The 22,300-nt window shown below is 43.3% G+C and overlaps 1 protein-coding gene across 3 annotated transcripts in view; it reads right to left on the bottom strand.

Moving 5' to 3' along the window:
* BICD2 (BICD cargo adaptor 2) overlaps positions 1 to 22,300 on the bottom strand; it is a 151,785-nt gene that overhangs the window by 55,649 nt on the left and 73,836 nt on the right. For all 3 annotated transcript variants that reach the window (XM_006129722.5, XM_006129723.5, XM_006129728.5), the window contains exon 2: positions 12,962 to 13,174. In XM_006129722.5, the coding sequence (XP_006129784.2) occupies positions 12,962 to 13,174 (213 nt within the window). The remainder of the gene's footprint in view (positions 1 to 12,961; positions 13,175 to 22,300) is intronic.

Raw genomic sequence — 22,300 nt, forward strand, 5'->3', positions numbered from 1 at the left:
TGCTGACCCCCAAGGGATCCACAGGTCCAGTCTCCTTTCAATGGGCCCACTTCCCAGGGCTCATTGATCTTGGATCTGGCTTCCATCCCCTCTCCAACCTTTGTAACTGCCCAGAGGTGCTCACCTTCCGCCTTATGCATTCCCACCTCATTCACCCCACAGGGACAGTCTCTGCCTCACTTGTCCTAGGGACTATTCTACCGAGACGCAATACAAAGTTTCCATGTAAAATGACTCAATACAAAGCTAAAAACTTCAATGAGAGAATGATTAATACAGAGATGTGTCTACATCCGCTGCAGGGAGACACCTCTGCCTGCCTCCACTCCTGTCCCCCAGAGTCTGCAGCCCCATTACAAATCAGGGGAGTGGAAGGAAAGAGGCTGAGGCCCATCCAATGGGACTGAAGCAGTCATGAGCAAGCCATGCCCGGGAGCCATTCTCCTGTCCATTGCTGGTGCTGTGTTGCTTCAGGCATGCAGAAATGCAATCTCCTCTAGGGTGGGCTGGATAGCTGTTTAACACCTGCACAAGGTTTCAGGAAGGGGACATTGCGGGCTGCCTTCCTGCAGAGCCTCCCCCGCCCCCCATCAGAACTACACTGCCCTCCTGGCTTAGGAAAAGAATAAACAGGAGGATTGGAAATTAACCCACCCAGTCTCACGTCCCCTAGGCAGGTAATGAGCCATCTACATTAGGCCCCAGCTGGAGTATCATGTCCAGTTCTGGGCACCACATTTCAGGAAACATGGAGAAACTGGAGAAAGTCCAGAGAAGATCAACACAAATGATGAAAGGTCCCCTCCTGCCCTTTCCCTCATTGTCTGCACTTGGCCCCCTGGCATTTGTCTCTCCTGCACCCTGTCCCTTGGTGCCTTCCCCTCCCTCCACCCAAGCCCCTTCTCTTTGCACCCCTCCCCCTCTGCCTCCTCTCCTCCACCCAAGCCCCTTCCCTTCCACCACCTCCTTGCACTAGCCCATTCCCTACCTTCTGCCTTCCCCGTTCCAGGGACGGAGTCCGCGCTCAGGCCTCGGAGGCCGAACCTGGGGCCAGTGAGGCCCCACAATGTGCTTCCCAGGAGTTTCAAAATCCCGGGCCGTGACGTCACATCACACCCGGGCGTCCTCCCTGCCCACATGCAGTGCCGCATAATGGACAGCGGCAGGCGGCGAGGAGGAGCCACGCGCGGCAGGGACATTTCGAGGCCTAGGGGGACGCTCTGGGGGCGGGGTAGGAGGACACGCCCGAGGGCAGGCAGGGAGGGCGGGGGCCGGGGCCCACTCCGGGCAGAGCCAGGGGAGAGACCCAGCTCTGCATAGTGGTGGAGCAGGGCCCCGGCTCTGTAACTCGCTGGCACTTCCGAGTTCAGGGGCGTGGGGCCCCCTTAGGCGTGGGGCCCGATTCAGCCAAATGGGTCGAATCAGCCTAAGGCTGGCCCAGTTGGTCTGGTAGCACTTTATATAGACTAACAAAACACGTAGATGGTATCATGAGCTTTCGTGGGCATAGCCTAGTTCTTCAGATGACCGGAATTATACTGGTTAGACTATTCTCAGTCACACTCTATCTACATTGTGCATGCAGTTTTCAGATCAGATCTCAGATTCTCTCAGGCTGTGTCTAGACTGGCAAGTTTTTCCGCAAAATCATCTGCTTTTGCGGAAAAACTTGCCAGCTGTCTACACTGGCCACTTGAATTTCCGCAAGAACACTGATGATCTCATGTACGATCATCAGTGTTCTTGCAGAAATATTGTGCTGCTCCTGTTCGGGCAAAAGCCCTCTTGCGCAAATCATTTGCAAATCATTTGCGCAAGAGGGCCAGTGTAGACAGTACAGTATTGTTTTGCGCAAAAAAGCCCCGATGGCTAAAATGGCGATGGGGGTTTTTTGCGCAAAAGCACGTCTAGATTGGCACGGATGCTTTTCCGCAAAAAGTGCTTTTGCGGAAAAGTGTCCATGCCAATCTAGATGCTCTTTTCCAAAAATGCTTTTAACGGAAAACTTTTCTGTTAAAAGCATTTCCGGAAAATTATGCCAGTGTAGACGTAGCCTCACAGGGGAGTGTTTTACTTTTCCAGAGCTTATGCTGCTTAGAAAACTCCAAGCAGAAAAAGGCCAAAATGAAGGTCAGAAGAAACAGCCATTTTTAAAAAGGGGCTATGTTCTTTCCAGTGCAGCACCTATGGTCACATACCAGCTTAATTAAAAGGGGCGCAATGAGAAAAATTCTCAGTCATGAATGCTACAAAGGTCAATTCCCAAACAATAGAGTATCTTGGCATCTTGCTACTAACTGAACCTTTGAGATTCTTAACACATAAAAATAATAGATTAATAAACAATGCGGCGAAACCTCTGCATTGATGCATTACCCTACAGCCAGAATTTGAAAATATGCACTACAGTTAAAAAGCGACACATGCTTCTCTTTGAATTTCCAGCATTAATTTATTTTTCAAAATTCTGACTCTCTAGGAAGCAGCCATTACAGGAAGAGAAATGCTGTTGTTAACATCTTTCCTCTGAATATATCAGTGCACAACAACAATGGAGAAATCAGGAGCAGATGCCTCCTGGAATACATGCAAAGCAAATCAAGTCAATTTCCATGACAATTCATCTTCTTTGAAAGGGATTTTATATTATTTCTCAACGGGCTACAAATGATATATGCTACTTCCCCATTGTAAAAATACAAATTTCTCATCATTATCAAAAAAAGGGGGAAGTTGTCAGTGCAAAATCAACGCCAATGAAGATGAAAGGTGGGAAGAAAACAGCTGCCATCTGTAGCCATCTGCAATATGCTGAGACAGCATCCAGCAGCGTGCCTGTATCATACTGTTATTGCCACATTTGAACTTCCTGTAATGAACAAAAGGCAGGCAATTACTCTGCCCATTTACCCAGTCATCCCTTCCAGTGCTCTAGAGTCAAAGAGCGAGGCGGAGAAGGGAGAGAAGAAAAAATTCACACTGTGACCCTTCTAATTCTTTCAATATGTTGGAGTGATAAGGAATCCAATCTTGCCGATCAAATTTGATAGGCTTGGTTCCTTCGAGACATTAACCGGTTTCTGGCATGCTTTTAGGAAAGAGCTTTGTCAGTCCACAAACAAAAGGTTGCAACCAAATATAACTCTGAACATCCGGATTCAAACTCCATTAATGATTTTGGTGTAAAGAGTGTTGTTGTTTTTTAAACTGCATCCTCTGATAGCATTGTTTATTTATTTATGTATAGATGAAAGCCTTTCTTCAATAAACTGAAAAAAATATTTTGGATTAAAATACTATGGTGTGTACTACCTAGACTATTTTGTTTGAATATTTAGGCCCTCTCTAGTCCCACGGGTATGAATTCCAGAGGGGTAATAAGTCTATAGTGTGAAAGTATTAAGGACCTAAATGTGTTTTTCCTAAACACATTGGTGTTTGCTTTAGTATCCTCTCTACCTTCCCAAACTGTTGTGCAAAAGTGCTGTACACCAGATGTCTGCTGCCCTTCCCCCTCTGAGGCCACATTTCACAGTGGTGAAATAGAAAGCATGCATGTAACATGCGTTGGAACTTTCAGAATGAAAGGCAATATATAAAAATTTAACTTGTTTGAAGGATTTTTCCCCCTAGGATGCATGAAAATGGAAATGAGTGATGTGAGATATCAAATCATCCCCACAAGGAAAAAAGAGCCAAAACTGAATTCAAACCTGAGAAAGAATCAAAACAGCAGGGCTGAGAGAACTGAGGAACTAACTTTGTGCGTTCACATGCAATATACAGCCTGTGACAGCAATCTAAAGACATCTGCCGATTCCGCCACACACATTTTTCACCCCAGTATTGGGAAGAGGGCTGAGATTTTTTGTTTGTTTTCAAGAAAAAATGTCTGAGCACCACAAAACATACAAAATGATTAAATAAAAAAGTTGTCACGTGTTTTACTGTATTTTTTATGAGCTCTATAATATATGGGTCTACTCTCTCATTCATTTCCCCCCATTATTGCTTCTGGTAACCTTTACTGTCCCATGGTTCACCTCTTTCGCTCGCTCTCTGTCTGGACTACCTATTTTTGAGCCCTGGTATAAGCGTTATTGTAGACAAGGCTCAGGTACTTGCATAAAAGATGGAGAATATAAAGAAAATGAAGGTGTAAAAAACACGTGAACTCTGCTTATGCCAACACACTCAAAAAACAACCAGCCACCACACTAAATTTGGAAGTGAAGATAGCCTCTGACTGCTCCTTTAATGCCTCTGAAATGGTCCTTATTCCCTCCCTTTTGGCATTCCTCACGTTTCCTCTCTTCATCCCCTCCTCTTATTCCTTAGGTGGCACCTCTGCTTCCACAGCATCAGCTTCTGTGCCTATGATAAATTTAACTAAGCACACACCCATTTACCTCCTGTACCTTCAACTGTTGCCTGTCTTCCTAAAATCTTAAACTTACTTTCTCCAAACTATCTGCTGCTTGATCCATCTGCTTCATGTGTGTATCAAACTTTACTATGGAGGTCAGTGCTGTTTTTCCATAACCAACACTGACAACTCCACTGTCCTTCACCTCTCACAGTCTTAAGATCTCTTCCTACCCATGTTTCTCCAAAAACGATGTCTTTGTTTCCCAGTGCTATGACTAAGTCATCTTCCTTCGTGGAAATCCTTCCCTGACCTCCTCTAGATAGAATCATAGAGCTGGAAGAGACCTCAGGAGGTCATCAAATCCAGCCCCCTGCCCAAGGCAGGACCAATCCCAACTAAATCAACCCAGCCAGGGCTTTGTCAAGCAAATACTTAAAAAGCTGTAGGGATGGAGATTCCACCACCTCCCTAGGTAACCCATTCCAGTGCTTCACCACTCTCCTAGTGAAATAGTTTTTCCTAATATCCAACCTAGACCTCTCCCACTGCAACTTGAGATCATTGCTCCTTGTTCTGCCATCCATCACTACTGAGAACAGCCTCTCTCCATCCTCTTTGGAACCTCCCTTCAAGAAGCTGAAGGCTGTTATCAAATCCCCCCTCACTCTTCCCTTTTGCAGACTAAACAAACCCAAATCCCTCAGTCTCTTCTCATAGGTCATGTGCTCCAGACCCCTAATCATTTTGGTCACCCTCCGCTGGACCCTCTCCAATGCATCCACATCCTTTCTGTAGTGGGAGGCCCAGAACTGGACACAGGTGGTCAGACACAGGCACCTCAGCCTCACTCCATTTACATCTCTGATACAAACTCCCTCTTTTGCTCTTAATGCACCTATTTACTTTCTCCTTTTGCTTCTTTCATCCCTTCCCTAAACTCAGGCCATGTCTACAATATAATGACCCACATACAGTGCTGCAGCTATGCTGATGCTACCTACATCGATGACAAAGGTTCTTCCATCAATGCTCCAAGATGTGGTAGCAGGAGTGAAAGTAATTTAAAATTTCTTACAGGTGCTGTCCTATTGCAACCTGGTCCACACCAGCTCCTTAAATAGCTCCCTGCTGGCTTTTGTGCACTTCAACCAGCTCTTGCCGGAGTTGCACATCAGGGCGCACCTGCTTGCTTTCGCCTCTGCTTGGTAGCTAGTGGTACCTAAACTGGGCATTAGGTCGACCTAACTATGTTGCACAAGGCAGCAAATTTTTCACTGTATTTTGCCAAGTTGATCTGGGTTTTTTTTAGGTATAGATTAAGCTCAAGCTTTACACCTACTCTCCTGTTATTCCATATTCTATTTATCATTAAGCAACTCCTCTTTCCTCCTTTAAGTCTCTTCCACAACTTCCTATTCTCATAAATTTCTTCCCCTCTCCTTACTTCAACTGTTTTTCCACATCCTGTCTTATACAATTATTCAATTATACAATTTTCAGGCAAGGGAATGGGTCTGAGTCCATCTGCCTGAACACAGTGTGGGAGTGTGCGTGAGCATGCACATTTTTGATGTTATAGGATTAATGTCTCCATCATTACCTCATCTCATCATGTGGTAAATTGAGACCTTTACTTTCAGTTTCCTAGCAAGTGAGTCAGAATACAAGTACTATTTCAACTTCTTGTCTATTTTTTTAAAAAGAAAATTCAAACAGTACTAAAACAAAGAGGTAAACAGTTTACCAGTTTATTTGAAAGAGGAAAAAGAGGGTAATAACACACAAAAGACTAATCAGCATTTATCAGATTTTCAGCTGTAAATCCTACTGGGAAAGAGAAGTGCACCAATGACTGGGGAATACTCTTCTCATTACTTATGATACTAAGGCAAGTGCTTATGGGAACTTGGAGGACTTGAACAATTGCCCTACTGTGTACTTCAAAAAGAGCACCAGACAGTGCTGCTGTAGGCAGACGGGTGCTTTGAGTCTAATAGCCAGCTTAATGGACTACCATGGTAACAGTGTTGGCACCTAAAAATACACACTTGCTAGAAATCAAAACGCCCTTCCCACAGACAAATGGCTATGAATAGAACAGGCTCTGTGCTTTTCAGCAATATCTTTCCCATCTCCAGTCCTATATTTTTATGCCAAGTCTCAAACCCCCGGAAAGTTGATCCGAAATTGGTGACATTGCCGCCACTAGGGTCCAAGTAACTAAAGAATGCAAGACCACTGGCAGGCACCTATGTGAACTTGACCTACTGGGAGCTTTATAGGGAGAGCAGGACCAGGATCTGGAACTTCTCTGAGGGCCCAGGGCACACCTGAAGCTTTTGACCCTGACTTAGTCAGGAGTATCAGGGCAAGGAGAGAGAGTCAGTGCTGCCCCCGAGAAGCAAACCCTTGGGTGATCCCTTAGGGCAGAGTGATCAAGAGAGGCAATATTCTGAGAGCCCCAAACATAGGAGCTTTTGCCCTCCCTGATGAGAGTTTTTGCCTCAGCAGGTGCTTGGGAGGGTTCCCCAACCTTGGGCATTCCCTTTCCTCTCTGACTGCCCCAGGCCTTTGTTCCTGAAGCTGTGCACCAGCTCAAATCATGAAAGGAATTTTTAAACCCAGATACTGAATACCTTCTTCATGACATTTTCTAGCACTGCTGCTGGCTGAGTGAGACACTGTCGAACTTGTGTGTCTAAAGAGAAGATCCAAGCATTGGACCACACCCCAAAATGCTGATGGCACTGAGCACACACTGCTCCTGCCCTAGGCTACTTCTCTCTCCCTGTTGGAAATACTGCTTAGAAAGAGGGAAAGAAAAAATCAAAAATACTGCCTGGTAAGCAGGCCCAGAGAGAAAGGCAGCCTAGGCTGCAGGTAGTACACAACTACTGTCAACAGGGAGAGCTAGTGTGCAGCCTAGTTGGGTGTGGCAGAAGTCCCAAAAAGGAATTGCTGTCTACAGCATGAGCTAAAGTCAGAAAGCTTGCCTGTCTGGACAGGGCTGATGTAACGCAGGATACTTATGTGTAAGAGAAAAAGGGCACTAAGTACAGTGACTGGGCTAATTCCTTAATACAACATTAACCTGCTACCCTACATCGCCTCCACAGTTTCTTTGTCCCCAAAGGCGAAAGGGCTGGTCTTGGAAATAAACAGTCATGTACAAAATATTGCCTTTCTGCAAATTCAGAATTTTGTGAAAATGTATCCTCCCATAGCATCATATTTTGGGAGGGGAAAAAATGATTGTCAGCATTAACCATGCTGAACAATAAATAAGTAAACAAAGCATGGTGCGGGAGGGAAAGCAAAAAGGAGAAATCCCTGCAGGCAGCAGGATCAGAAAACTGCATTTTGTAGATTGCCTTGCAGTTTGCTTTATATAATGCAGCCAAGCAAAGAGAACGGATAATACAGAACAAAGCAACACAAAAAGCTTTCTTCAGAAGGAGCCTTAGGAAAACAGCTGCCATTTTACGGTTTTAGAGGAATGAAACTTGTTCATACCTTCGTGGTCACTCTTGAATAATAGAATTTTGCATTTCAAGCATAATTCACTGCAGATGAAATAAAGCCATGTCATTTTCCTAGCCTAATACTTAAAATTTGTTTGATTTTTTTTAAAGCCCAAATACTGAAACAATACAATTGTTTCGAGGGACATTTTCTTCAGTTTTATATAAACGGCGGCATCTTTCCACTTTCCATGCTCTCCTGGGAAAGCACTGCGCAATTATTTTTGGCTCCTATCTACTGTACGTGGCTTTTGTGAGGTTTCAATAATCTGCTTTGCAATCCTACTGCTAAAATGCAGAAGAGAAGAGAAAAAAAAGGAGTGGTAATTACCAATTGTTCAGGTTTCCCACCAAGGACTCCTCCGGGGCACAAGAGTTGCTGAGCTAGCTAATGCCAGCACTTGAATTCACATCTGGTAACCACCCTGTCAATCTGTCTCAACAGGATTGAACTAGAAAATTCAATGGAAAACTGACGTCAAGAACTAGCTAGTTCAATGGAAATAACCATCAAAAACATTTGGATCTACTGCAGCATCTTTAGGTGTACCCGAGTTCATTACCTCCTTAGCAAAACACTCACCAACTCCACACAAATGCTTATGAGAAGACCGTTTTATTGCACATGTCCTCTCGGACATAGCCTCTGCTGGTTTCCAAATAGAAAACAGTGGTAACAGCACTAGATATTTCAGAACTTTAAAATGAAAACAAGGTGTACATTTTTAACAATGAGAGTAATTAACCATTGAAATAAATTTACCACAGTTGTGGAAGATTCTCCATGGCTGGCAATTTGTAAATCAATACTAGATGTTTTTCTTACTGGTATGTTTTACGAATTATTTGGAGGAAGTTCTATGGCTTGTGCTACACAGAAGTTCAGACTAGTTGATCACAATGGTCTCTTCTTCCGCTGGAATCTATTAATTATTTTAGGCATTCAGTGTCAAACACACCCTGCTACATTACATGAACACTAATGTTGTGCTGTATAACTCAAGAGTTTGCTGCTAATCAATCTTAGCACAACTCCTCAGGTCTGTTATTGAGGATGAATTAATCTTCTTTTTTAATGTTGTAATGAGAAAGGCTGTCCACACAACAGGTTACTGCACGGGCAGTGCTAGCTTCTCCACCGACATCACTAAATATAGCTGAGATTCAGGTCTCCCCTATCCACTAAATTCTTGATTTTTTTTTTATAGTTTTCCTATGAGGGCACCTCTGCTAGGAAATGAACTGAGACCATTTCAGATCCCATTGACAAACCACTCTCCTTCCTGAGGTAACTAGTCACTACCAGCCTGGACCAGACCTGAAGGGAATCAAGGAGGCGGCAAACAATGTCGTATTCCACTAGAGATCTCAGGTCCCCATCTGCCACAGGTAGGGGGCTTGCTCCAGCCCTGTGGGGATCCCACCTCAGACAGAAGCTACTCCAGCCAGGCCAATGCAGTCCCTGCCTGAGGTGGGGGGAGGGTGTGCTATCTGGAGCAGCCCTCTGCTCGCCCTCTCTTTAATCGGTTAACTGGTTAAACAATACGTTTAATCAGTTAACCAGTTAAACGGGGATTTTACATCCCTAGTTGAGAGGGAAGCTGCACTACTCTGCATACATCACATGGAATGGAGTCTCCTTGGACTGCAGTTTGGTGTCTGTCTCTATGTAAATCTGAGGCTGCCTGCCTGCATACTGGATGGAGCAGAGATACCTCCCTCACCACTACAACTGTTACAGCATAATTTCCTCCAATTGTCCCCTGTGATGGCTTTGAATAAATACGTTTGTATGTGCTGTACGCACAACTCTTCCTTGAAGGAGAAACTCACATGGCTTTTTGCAGTTTCACTCAACTCAGTAACAAAATGATTCTGCTTTTTCAATACACTGAAGAAAATGGGGGGGAAATAGCCATTGTTTGAAGTTCTGCTACTTCTTCACGCATTGCTTTAGAAAAAGGCGAGTCTGTCAGGTTAGAAATTTGCTGCATTTTAACTTGGCTCCCAACAGACCCGAGAACTTGTGACAACTAATACAACATAACAATCACATGTACTGCTTCCCCATTACAGCTCACAATGGTAATTATGGGATGGTTTAAATTTAAATGTTATACAGAAGTAAGCACCTTCACAGGAGGGGAATTCTAAAATATATAAGCCAGCTGGCCCAGATGTTTTCATTTTAGCATTAAAGGCCTTGTGTTATTTTTTTCTTAGACACAGACACAGCTGGGACTGAAATGGGGGAAAAGAGAAAAACAAATGAGAAGACAGAGGAAGTAACACTCAACCACTCTTTTTCAAGCAGCATTATTCTTAAGTACTCAAATTCATCAGCAGAGATCTAAATACTAGAATACACATGGACTATAGCAAAAAATACACAGTTCTGCAAACATCAAACAATATTTGTGATGCATGATTACTCTACGTTAATTTATCTATTTAAAATTTACACTGAATCAATCATTAAATTAAATTCTCTAAATTATTCTCACAGCTGATTTCTTGTCAGACAAGAAGGTGAAGCTATTCAGCAGATTTTCCCACCCCAAACAAGGAAAACTCCAAACTTCCTTTTTTAAACAACGGAAGAATCTCCTTGAGTTCTCAGGAGAGATCTGATGTCACTGCTGCTTCCCTCTTTAGAACTGCTCAGTTCTCTCTAGCACAAATCTCCCCCCACCACCAAAAAAAAAGTTTCCATCTCATACAAACAGCGTGCGTGTGAGTGAGAAAGAGTGTGTACAGACCTGAACAGCTTGTCCTAGTGCAAACCTGACAACATTCTATTAATCAACATAATGCTTCTAAGAAAATCAGGTAGAGATGTCTCAGCAAGACAGTACAAAAACCACTGCTGCTGACTCACTGATTTTTGGAATCAAATCTGCCTATCAGCACTTTTCAAGGAACATTTGAAATTTCATTAAGTACACAACACGTTGGATATTGGACAGGAGGAAGAGAAGGGAAAGGATTTAAATAGGTCTTAATGGAAGGAAATAAATACATGATAGCTTTGTATGTGCCTACAGAGACTGGTTCATATACTCATATTGCCTGGGCAAAGCAGCATGGCTTGACTCCAGATGTACAGTCCTGCAACCATGGCACATAATCAGCAATAACAGAGAGTTAGATTATTCCTGGTAAATAACTTGTAGTAATTCATGCTGCAAATCCCCATGCTGTTATACTAAAAAGGCAAGGTATTGACTGATTTTATTCTACTGTGCTGAAAAAACTGTGTTTTCCAGAAGGACTCAGTTTAAGATTTCCCACTTCTGCATAATTTCTTCTGCCACATATTTTCCATGAATATAGCGTTCAATTACAGAGAAGAAAAAGAAAACTAAACCAGGTGCCTCTGTATGTCATTCAGCAATGTGAAATGTATACCAGAGGTATCAGATAACTAACCTATATAAGAACTACTCACCAGTCAGTATCCAAGGATTCAGAGGCAGGTGCAACAAGTCTCATAATAAACAATTATGAAATAAATTGCAAGGAAGTTAGCACGTTTAAACTTTTTTTTAAATCTTATTTCAATTCAAGGAATTATTTGAAATCCGTAAACATTAAACTCAAAATGTTGCTGGTTTCAGCTCCCTCCACGCTTGGAATGCAAATGGTTAACTGGTTATGGTTAAGGGGCCAGGGCTCCCAGCCAAAGCAGCCCCATCCCTGTTTAAGCAGTTAACCAGTTAAACATACTGTTTAACCAATTAACTTGTCAAACGGGATTTTACATCCCTACTCTACACCTGCAGGATTTTGTTTTTATTTGAGCTATAAGCATCGGAGGGTTAGGAGCAGCTCCCTGAGCCACATGCTTTGGGGAGTTCTGAGGGATCATGGGGATCTAGCACCAGCAGTGGGGGTCGGGGCTGCTCCTGCACTCACCAGAGGTGGCAGAAGCCACGGGAAGAGGAGCAGCCCAGTCCCAGCCTGCTCTCCACCTTCTCCCAGCTGGGTCACTCTGCTTCACGGGCGGTGGGAAGTGGAGTGACACGTCTGGCAGTCGGGCTTGGGGGAGCACAGCAGGCTGGAACTGGCTCACTTCACTTCCTGCTGCTGCAGTGAGTGCAGGGAGGGCTGACCCCTGCTGCCAGCACCAGGCCCCACAGTAATTCCCCGGGTTGGGTCATTCAGGTCATTCTGTATTTCTCCCCGCAGCTGGGACGGGGGAGGGAGGAGGGGAAAAAGAGAGCCACAAGTGCTTGGGGCTCAAGCAGCTGAAGCTCCAAGTACCGGTGGCTCCCCTCCCCTCCCTGCATGCTGTGAGGCTGAATTTCATCCTTGCAGGGAGAGGTGGGGGGAGCCACTGGCACTCGGGGCTTCACCTGCTGAAGCCCCAAGCGTAGGCAGCTCCTCTCTCCCGGCCCCACAACGTGCACCGGCAGCCCCCCCAGCTGGTGTCCCATATTCAGCGTAAGGAAATATAGTCTCCCCAGCCATAAATAATATTCATAAATAATGGAATTGATTGTTTAATCAGTTAAACGTCTCTATTTCTTGCCTCCAGACAGCCCAGCACTATAAGAATATTATGATCAGGATTGAAATCCAAGTGTCAGATCTTTTGCGACAGCTGTTCAAGTGACCTATGAACAGCAGAGCGCTACTATGAAATACAAACTACAACACAAATAAATTATAATAGGACCTTGACAGTAACCAAGTGCAAGGTTTTAATCTTATACAAGTTAGAACATCCTGCAGCCTAAATTAACCAAAAACAAGGGCTAAATTCTGTCCCATCTCACACTGATCCAACCCCACTGATCTCACTGTAGAAATTGCTGCCAGGGTGCAAGCCAAGACAGAACTGAGTCAGGAGATTATGCCTGAGCTAAGCAAGTTTCTTGTTTCTTAGCTGGATACCGTGCTTTGTTGCATCCCAAGAGAGACACCCTGTCCTACTGGCTGCAGGGTGAATGCACTGAATATGGATCCAGGATGGCTTCATAGGTATGAAGCAGAATGCTGGGATTTCACAATGGGAGACACAAAGTGTTCTCACGACTGACGCCATGATGCATAGCATCCATTCACATACCTCTTTCAGCTCCTGTGCGACAGAGTTTAGGCGTTCGTTTTCAGACTGGGTGTTGGCAAGGACATTCCTCAGCTGCTTTAGCTCAGTCTGCAGCTCCATGACTTTTTTCATATAATACTCTTCTTTGGTAGCAGACTCCTGAATCAAGGTCTCCTCCCTGCTCTCTCCATCTGCTGCTACCTTCTTGTGGTTGGTATGAGCCTGTCCAAAAGCCTGGAATGGTAAGAAAAAAAGAATCAGTATCTTTAATTAATGCACACATCAAACTTTGCGCGCGCGCACACACACACACACACACACACACACACAACCCCCCACTACTTCCATTTTAGTTCATGAATGTTTCCACATTTCTGTATTGCAAGATAAATAATTAAATAACCTTTCCTTGCATTCCAATCACTTGCTACATCACAGGATGGATTGTTAGCCGGTGCATTGACTTCAAGGGAGCTACCCTAATACATACCAGCTGAGGCTCTCGCTGTATGCGGATAAAGACCTGACCCTGTAACTGGAAACCGTTTTGCCCAAACAGGGCCCCTGAACATAGCAAAAGCGAGCCCCCATGGTGTTCCCAGTGACTTAGCTGTGATGTATGAACAAATAGACATATAGAACCTTAGATACCCAAGCTATCTACTACATTTCACACTGCTTGAAATTTCAAGGTTGACTGCACACTCATCATTTTTGTGGCTGCCATTTTAATTTAAATGCTGTGCTAATAAATACATTTTGTACACAAGAAAAACCACCAGTTTAAAGGATTCCCCTAAAGTCTGGACTGAAAAAAAACCTGTAATATCAAACAGTGGCTCACTATACTAATGAAGGACCTCCTTTTGAATGCCAACAGCATTCAAACAGCATGAACACAGATGCTCAGACAGAGAGGCAATGAACCCACTCTTCATTTGATGTTGCCAGGAGTCATTTTATTCCCTGGTTCAACTTCTTGCTCTGAAGAGAAGACACATCTTCAAAACAAATGTTGCAGTATATGCAGGTTTTATGTCAATCCCTCTTGCCAGTATTACCTATATTTGTGGTGTTGATCAGGATTCAGGGTCCCAAGTCAGCAAAATTCTTGATGAGATTATGCACATGCTTAAAATTAAGCACATGCTTACATCTCATTGCTTAATGACACTTAAGCATGTTTTCAAGTGCTGTGCTGAATCAAGGCCTTAGTCACCAACTGGACGAATTACCTGTGTGATGATCAGGTACACTGTACACCATGCTGAGGGAGAAAGTGTATGTGTTGGGGGGAGGGGGAGGACAAAAATAAAAATATTGTAAGTGGTCAGGTCTGCTGCTGTGAAGACTGAACTGTGGAAAACAGATTTTACATCAACAGGCATCAGAAAAGCCTGTTTCCTGATTTTCATTTGTGATGGGAAAAGCATTCTCACAGCAAAATTCTCCCTTGAGCTGCAAGCATGCAGGTCTTATTGACTCAGTGAGTCGTGGATGGCAGAACCTGTTTTTAGAGTCCAGTCAACTGCTTTCACTAAAAGACATTATAAAGCAAAGGGTTTCTTAATTTAAGTAGGTATATACTGATAACAATCTGTCTGACAGATGGACTGGAGTCAATGAGATTACTGAATGCTATCTTTAAACTACTGTACGTATTCCTGCCCCAGTCCACCCCAAGATGTATTCAGGGCTTCCAGGTGCTAGCACAATTTTCAGGATGCCTGTCTCAATAATGCAGGCATTTTACAGTTAACGTTAACATTATGCTTGAAGCCAAATCAAGGACAAACCAGCATTTCCTCCTCCGAAAGGAAACTCCTTGTTTAGATAACTGTACATTTTTTCCCGTTAATCATTTTTGTCCGCTCTTCAAATGTATCCTTCCACCACAACAGGAAATTTGCTTCCAATGTATAAGTAGGTTTCAGCATTTCATTCTTCTGCATATTAGACAAGCATTTAGTGATACAGTAATTATTGACCACACCAGGGCCGAAAGAGGTGATTGATAATGTCTCCCCTGCCTAGTGTTAAAGGCACCCACTTATTGCTCTTATCAGAGTGAATTCGATTTCAGATAAGCAAATCAGAGACGAGCTGATATATGCCCATTGAGAAAATTCTTGCCAGAGTCACTCAGCCAACCCAAGGGAAATTAAAAAGCGTCACATTTCAGACCGAAAGTAAAGCACCATCTGTGCAAGTCCTTGTCAAATGAGTTTCAACTGTACAAAGCAGCTTAAAAGCCTAATACCTCAGATCTCCATAAGTGTCAAAGGGATAGCAAAAAAAAAAAAAAAAAAAAAAAAATCCACTATATAAGCTGCTTCACCTCAACACACTGACAATTTTCCCTCCACCCCCCAGAATGAAAATCAGCCTGTTTGGACCTGCATTTTAAAAGTGTACCACATTGAGGAGGCGGCTTCGATGTCTATTTACACAGTAAAATCAACTGTTTTCAATATGGGCAGCTTTTCTTACCAGCAGGCTGCTAACACAGAGCAGGTTACAACAACTTAACCCCATTTCTGATCACTCGTTTTTTAGAAAAAAAGTCTAAGCAAAACTAAAACCAATTTAGTAAGTTACCTACAGAGCAGTTCTTGAGAGCGATTACTAGTTTACATGTAATCCTTTGGACGCAGGTGTCACGCTTACGATTTCTTACAGGAGTTAATGCCCCTCAGACACCAGCAATAAAGCAGTATTTCATCACCACATCACCAGTGCAAATACAACCTATGGCCAAGGTAATAGGAACATAGGAATTGCCATACTGGATCAAACTAGTGAAGGGATCAGACAGCCTCGCTGGGCCCTGTGGCAATGTGCGTGCGTAAGGTTCCATACTACTGGAAGGGGCAGGGCCAGAGCAGCCAGCCCTCAGTGCCTCTCGAACCATGGCACCCACTCCACAGCCCTCAGAGATGCCCCTTTGATGCAGCACGGAACTGCAGCTGCAATGTCAAGGGCCTTCGGTGCCACCGCAGATGCAGTGGTGGCAGTGGCTACCGGGAGCCCCGGGCTCCTTGGAATTGCCAGGCCTCAAGGCAGTTTCCCCACCCCTGCCATGGGCCTGAGACCAGTGGTTCTTTTAGTCCAGTAGTCTGACTCTAGCCGTTACCAATGCCAAAGTAACTGCTAAAAATAAAGTAAATGCAAAAAACCTCCTAAGACTGAATATACACGAAGAAAAAAAATTCAAGCGTTCTCCCATTTTTAATCATGGTCTCGCTGTGCTTCTCTTCTACTTAATAATGAAGATCCCATATGTTCATGTTATAACTAACTATTTACATAACTGTAATAAGCTATGTGGAATGGAAAATTTTATTTCCAGCTGTCCATAATTATAATGAAAATGTAATTACTATCCATGGCTACAGTCCAGGTCGGTCTTTAAAATCAAATGTTAGCAGAAAAACAAGTTTTAGTAACATGCATGAAACCCATGAACATTAAAGCACCATTAAAACCAGGGGTGTGCACAGTCTCTTTTTATTTTCTTTGCTATGTAGACAGAACCATCGGCGGGACGGGAAGAATTCAGAATGAAGTAATGTTTCTCTTACTCCTCAACTGAATGCTCATGTTGCTCTCCCCTACTAAACTGCCCAGTTATTGTACTGTGATTAACAAGCTTCAAACACCAGCATGTGTCCAAGGTCTTTTTTTAAAAAGTGGAGGTAAACATCTAAGTTCACACATCGCCGCACAGCTTATGTTGGCATAATTTATGTTGTTCAGGGAGTTGAATAAAATAATACGCTCCCCAACATACATAAGTTACATTGACGTAAGTGCTGGTGTGGACGGTGCTATGGAGAGGGACAGCTTTTCCCACCAACATAACTACCACAGCTCCTGGGAGGCAGAGTAGTTAAAACTGATGAGAGCTCTCTTTCCTCTTGGCTTAGAGCGGCTACATTAAACAGAGCTTGCAGCAGCACTGCTGCACTGTTGTAAATTCTCTAGTGTAGTAATCATCTAGAAGAGGAAGGAGGCCACTTATAAAGGGATCCTTGCAGAAAGGTGTTTTTACCCATCACAAAAATGCAACCCTGACTAGAGAATGCAAAATGGAAGGGATGCGAATACTATGTAATTAAAGATGATATCATAATGCTTGCACACAAGGGGGCACAGTTAAGCTTGCCCAGCCAACTCTAATTTTGCCGTTTCCTAACTTTTGAGAGCTAGAGTTTGCAACCTTAACTGTTCTTTTCACATAGTTTGTGTGCACATGTGTATAATGTATACATACACAGGGAGGGAGACACTTTCTACTGAAGATGAACATAGCAAGCTACCGAAATCTAGGTAAAGTTTTGGTGGATGGTGACTACAAATTCTAGGAGATACAAACATTAAAAGGACTACCAGATCTCTCTCTGGCCTGTCCTCCCAATGTGCTGTTCATCATACTGTTTCCCGACCCCCATGGTGAAGTCAGTAGTCAGAGTCAAAAATCTTTGTTACTTAATTAACTAGAGGTAGTTGTTGCCAGCTACATTAGCAAAGAGCTTCCATATATCAATGCTGTGCTACTGTTTGTTGCCATCTGTATGTCTCTGAACAGTTCTTCATTATGGAAGAATGTTTTATTAGACCCACATATATTTCTGTCCCACACAGATCTGTTGATTTCCTCAAGGCTTACATTACAAATAAGGAACATTTTACTCGAACTGAGGTTGTGGATAATATTATATGATTACAAACTTCCTGAATTATTCACAGTTCTGCACCAGTTCTGCATCTGTGAATGCTTATTTTAACTCCAGAAAGTTGAAGGCTATGGACAATTGTCCTGTAGGCTCAAGGAGAAAACCAATGGCAATCTGGGACAGCAGGACACCAGTTTTACCTTCCTTTTTTCTAATAATTGAAAGTAGGGATGTTAAAGTACATTTATTCAAATAAGCATGTAACCACTGAAAATGTCAGCAGTTACATGCAGGGAGAGAGTGCTCCCCATGGGCACCAGCTCCCGCCCTGCCCCCCAGTCCCCTGCGTGCATTGGCTCCCACCTGCATCCCTGTGCTGCTCTCTGATACTGAGGCAGTGGGGGAGGGAAGGAGAACTGTAGACGTTAACCAGTGAGCCCTAAATGAAAGCATAATATTAAAAAATTAAGCTAAACTCATTTTGAAAGATTAACAATAACCATTTTACTGCCCCCGGTAATAGTCAAGTTCAGAAGGGAAAGAGGACTTTGATATTTTAATTTACTCAATAAAAGCAGAGGTTTGATCCGACTGCTGATGGCAGCTACTTTGCTGAAATGAGTGATGCAAGATTTATTATAAGGTTAGTCTAGGCCAGTATCATGTGTGGCACTAGTATTATGGAAGGCAGCACACCAGAGACACAGTAAAAATGACTTTTCGTTTTAGCACTGAGCAACTGGGGGCGGGGAGGGGAAATGCTCCTCCAATTGCCAAGCCCCAGGCTTTGGGTAGCCATTTCTTTACACCCACATCAGGAATATAAAATGCTACCAGAGTCAGAATTCTCCAGGCAGTCCAGTGGTAGCATTTTATATTCACATTCTGCTGGTGAAAAATGACTATGCAAGATGCCTAGCAGTGGGGAAACAGGTATCCAATGCTTTCAAAATATCGCGTGTTACTTAAATATGAGCAAAGTAGGCTTCAAAGCGACCCACACAGCCAGCCAGAATCACATGATGCCTCTGTTCAACAAGATTATTTATTAGCATCTGTTGCTACCAACAAAAAGATGTTACATGCATATGGCTTCTCCTTCCCAAATCCTTCAGTCTTAAAACACCAACCCTCAATCTTGGGTTTTGTTTTAAGATGGATTCAAGTCATAAAATGCAGCTTCACACCTCCCACAAGTGCAAGCTGTTTAGAATCTTTTCATGGTTTCATCTTAATAGTAATGGACTGTAAAGATGGAAAAACATCAATACAACACAGATCAATGGAGTACAATAGATCTGACCATAACAACAGTTGGCAATAGTGCAGCCACTGAAAGAAAACCCTACCATCTGCAGTCTAACCCTGCATCATAACAAACAAACACTTTTACTGAAAACACAGATAGTGCATCCTAGAATCTCAAGTACTTTAACGCCATTAATCAAGTCAGGCTCACAACACCCAGTTGTCTCAAAGGGAAGGCCATGTTAGTCTGCATCTGCAGAAATAACCAGGAGTCCTGCAGCACCTTAGAGACTAACGGATATATACCCATGCCTCTGTAAACTAAGGATGTTAAGAGGCGGTTAATCCACTAATCGTGTAGGTGATAAAATTTTAATCGACTACATGATTAGTCGATAAGGGAAGACTGATGCAGCTCTGCAGTTTAAATGTAGTAAGAGCCAGACATGCAGGCAGCCCGGCTCCTACCCCTGCTGTGCATCTGCAGTTTAAATGTAGTAGATCTCAGACTTGCTCACGCCCAGCTTGCACTGGATCCAGCAGCCCCTGTCAGTGGGGGGTCCCAGAAGGAAGCTGGCACCTCTCTCCCGTGGACAGGGGCTGCTGCCGTGGGCACAGGCTGATCCTGCCGCAGCCCCCTGTTCGCAGCCAGCCCCAGGCTAAGGTTGCTTTGTGGCAGTAGCCTCTGTCTATGGGGAGTCCTGGCTCCTTGCTGTTACCCTCTGCAGAGAGAGGCTGCTGCTGGAGCAGCCTCTGCCTGTGGCAAGCCTGGACCCACTGCTGGCGGAGGTTGCTTCGCAGCAGCCTTCCCTGCCTGCACCCCACCTCCCGTGCTGCTGCTTCTGATAGGGACAGTAGCGTGGGGGGGGGGGGCGGAGCCAGTGGCCCCTCAGGGACAGTGCTGAGGGGAACTGGCTTTTAAGCCGACTCCCCACAGCACCGGCTCCTGATTTCCCCCACTTGCTGCCACTGATACAGATGCAGTGGGGTGGGCAGGGGAAGCAAGCAGTTAACTCAACTACCTGACTCGCTTACATCCCTACTGTAAACTCCAATTTATCTGATGAAGGGGGTTTTACCCATGAAAGCTTATGCCCTAATAAATCTGTCAAGCCAATTCTACACTACACCTGGCAGGTTGGCTTCAGGTACGTAGAATACTTAGCTGGAGTTGCCTTACCTTAAACCAAGGTTGGTGCCATCCCCACTGTGAGAGGCCAATGGAAGCAAATGCTCCCCTTGGTTTCCCTTATTCCTCACAACTGTGAGGAATACAGATGCCAACTTGAGCTGCCCTCATCTTTTGATGTATGGGTCTATACTAGACCCAATAAATTTAATACCAGAACATCAATCTCTGACTTGGCTGCTAAAGACGTGACCTTCATCTTTAAGGTGCCACAGGGTTCCTTGTTGTTTAACACCCAGTAACAGTGGTGTGAATAATACTGCTATCCTTATTTTGCAGATAAGGAAGCAGAGGATAAGGCTACACAAAGTCTGTAGCAGTCAGGAACAAAGAATGATCTTTCCCCTCTTTCTCCTTCCTGACTCCCTCGTTTCCCATTTGAGAGAAAGACTGCAAAAGAGGGAAAGTTCCCACCAGTGACATGACTGTTATCTTTCTCTAATATATTTCATAATTTGCTCACGGTAATAAGAACTTCCTATCTTCTGAAATTTCAGGTGACTCAGCAGAGCCACATGAAAGCAGAGCTGTTCTTCAAAGAAAGATTTTCATGTGGATTGAACTTATTAAACGTATTGCTTGAACCTATTTATCTAGATGTTAGATCCACCAACAGTAATCAGTCAGACACGACCCCCCTTCCTCCTTTCCACTGGAGTCTAGCTAACTGGACATACTACCCTGCTTTTCCCTTCTTCCCTGACCTTGACTTCCTTAGTTATAATTTATGTTAAGCTTTTTATTGTGCCTGTGGTATGTTATCTTTAGTACAATGCAATTTCTTGCACTCGAGGTCATCATGAGGCCCAACTTTACCTAGAAACCATATTGCTTATGAATATGTATATAACCTGTGGAATGTGTGTGAGATATGAATAAGAAATATGCAACCAAAAAGGCAGTTTACAATCTGTGACCTTTTAAGGCAGAAAAAGACCCTGCAAGTACAGTTCAACTCCCGCTGTAAGCCACATCAGTTGTTTCATGCACTTCCATAAGAATAAGATACAATTCTAAATAAAAAGAGCTCTTCTCCAAATCTAAGTATCTGAAACAACAGCAAACAACACAGAAGAAAGTGACTGATCGGTTGAAGTAACTTCTATAAAATGGGCTCTCTTTTGCTCATGGCAATGCTGTTCTTCCAAACAAAAAGATATACATATTTCCCACCTCCACCCCTATATATATATATATATATATATATATATATATATATATATATATATATATATATATATATATATATATATATATATATATATATATGGTTAATCCAATTTGCATTAGTGTGTTCCTGTTATAAGGTCCCATTATGGTCCCACTGAAGTCAAGAGAAGTTTTGCCATGGGCGGCAAATGGAGCAGGTTCAAAGCAAATACCTTTTATAGTATCATCTTTAATTTAAGATGATTTGAGGAGGAGAAGAAGTAGACAACATGGTGTGGGAGGATTAAAAACTCTCAGATAAACAAAATTTCACTTTGGCTACATTACTTATATTGGTCGATTTAAAAAAAATTGTTTTTAAATCACTACTCTATTTTAAAGTGCCCCAGAAATTTAACTGGTGAAAACAAACTACTAGACATCTCTTCTTAAAACTTTAAAGATAAAATGCAACAATATTATCCAGATTTATGTTGTCACTGGGCTAAGTCAAAGCTCTCCACAGTTGATTAGAACTGGAAAAAGGAATTAGGACAGTAATGGGATGAAGTGGAGCAATGCCAAGAATCACATGTTATACAAATCACACCCAATTTCTGAATTACAAACTCTTACAAAGCAAAGTTTTGTTGGTATTTTAATCAACCAAGATCTAAAATCATGTGTGTGTTTATAGGAAAGGATCAAAGCTTAAGTCTCTTAGTAGAAGTGAATGGATTTTTCTGTACCTGATGGGCATGGTATAAAAAGGTAACACACACACACACACACAAGCAAAGGATCGGGTAACTGGTTTTTAACAAAGTGATTTCTGCATGTTGGTGACATCTCCATTCAGTATAAACTTACATCATGAAGAGTCATTAAAACTCAAATCATCATGCTCATCAGTTTCATGTGCAGAATCTCACCTCTATTAAAATAGCCAGTGAGATATAATAGAACTGACTCCAAAGTCAGGACCATTCTTACCCATACACTGAATACCCAATTGTGTAGGGCACCCGAAAATGTGGGGCACCAGTGGGTCTTAACGTCCACCTACCCACCCACCTCTTCCTATCTCTGTTCTGTGGC

The sequence above is a fragment of the Pelodiscus sinensis genome, chromosome 11 (genome assembly GCF_052426305.1).
Source record: "Pelodiscus sinensis isolate ZL-2025 chromosome 11, ASM5242630v1, whole genome shotgun sequence".
NCBI lineage: Eukaryota > Metazoa > Chordata > Testudines > Trionychidae > Pelodiscus > Pelodiscus sinensis.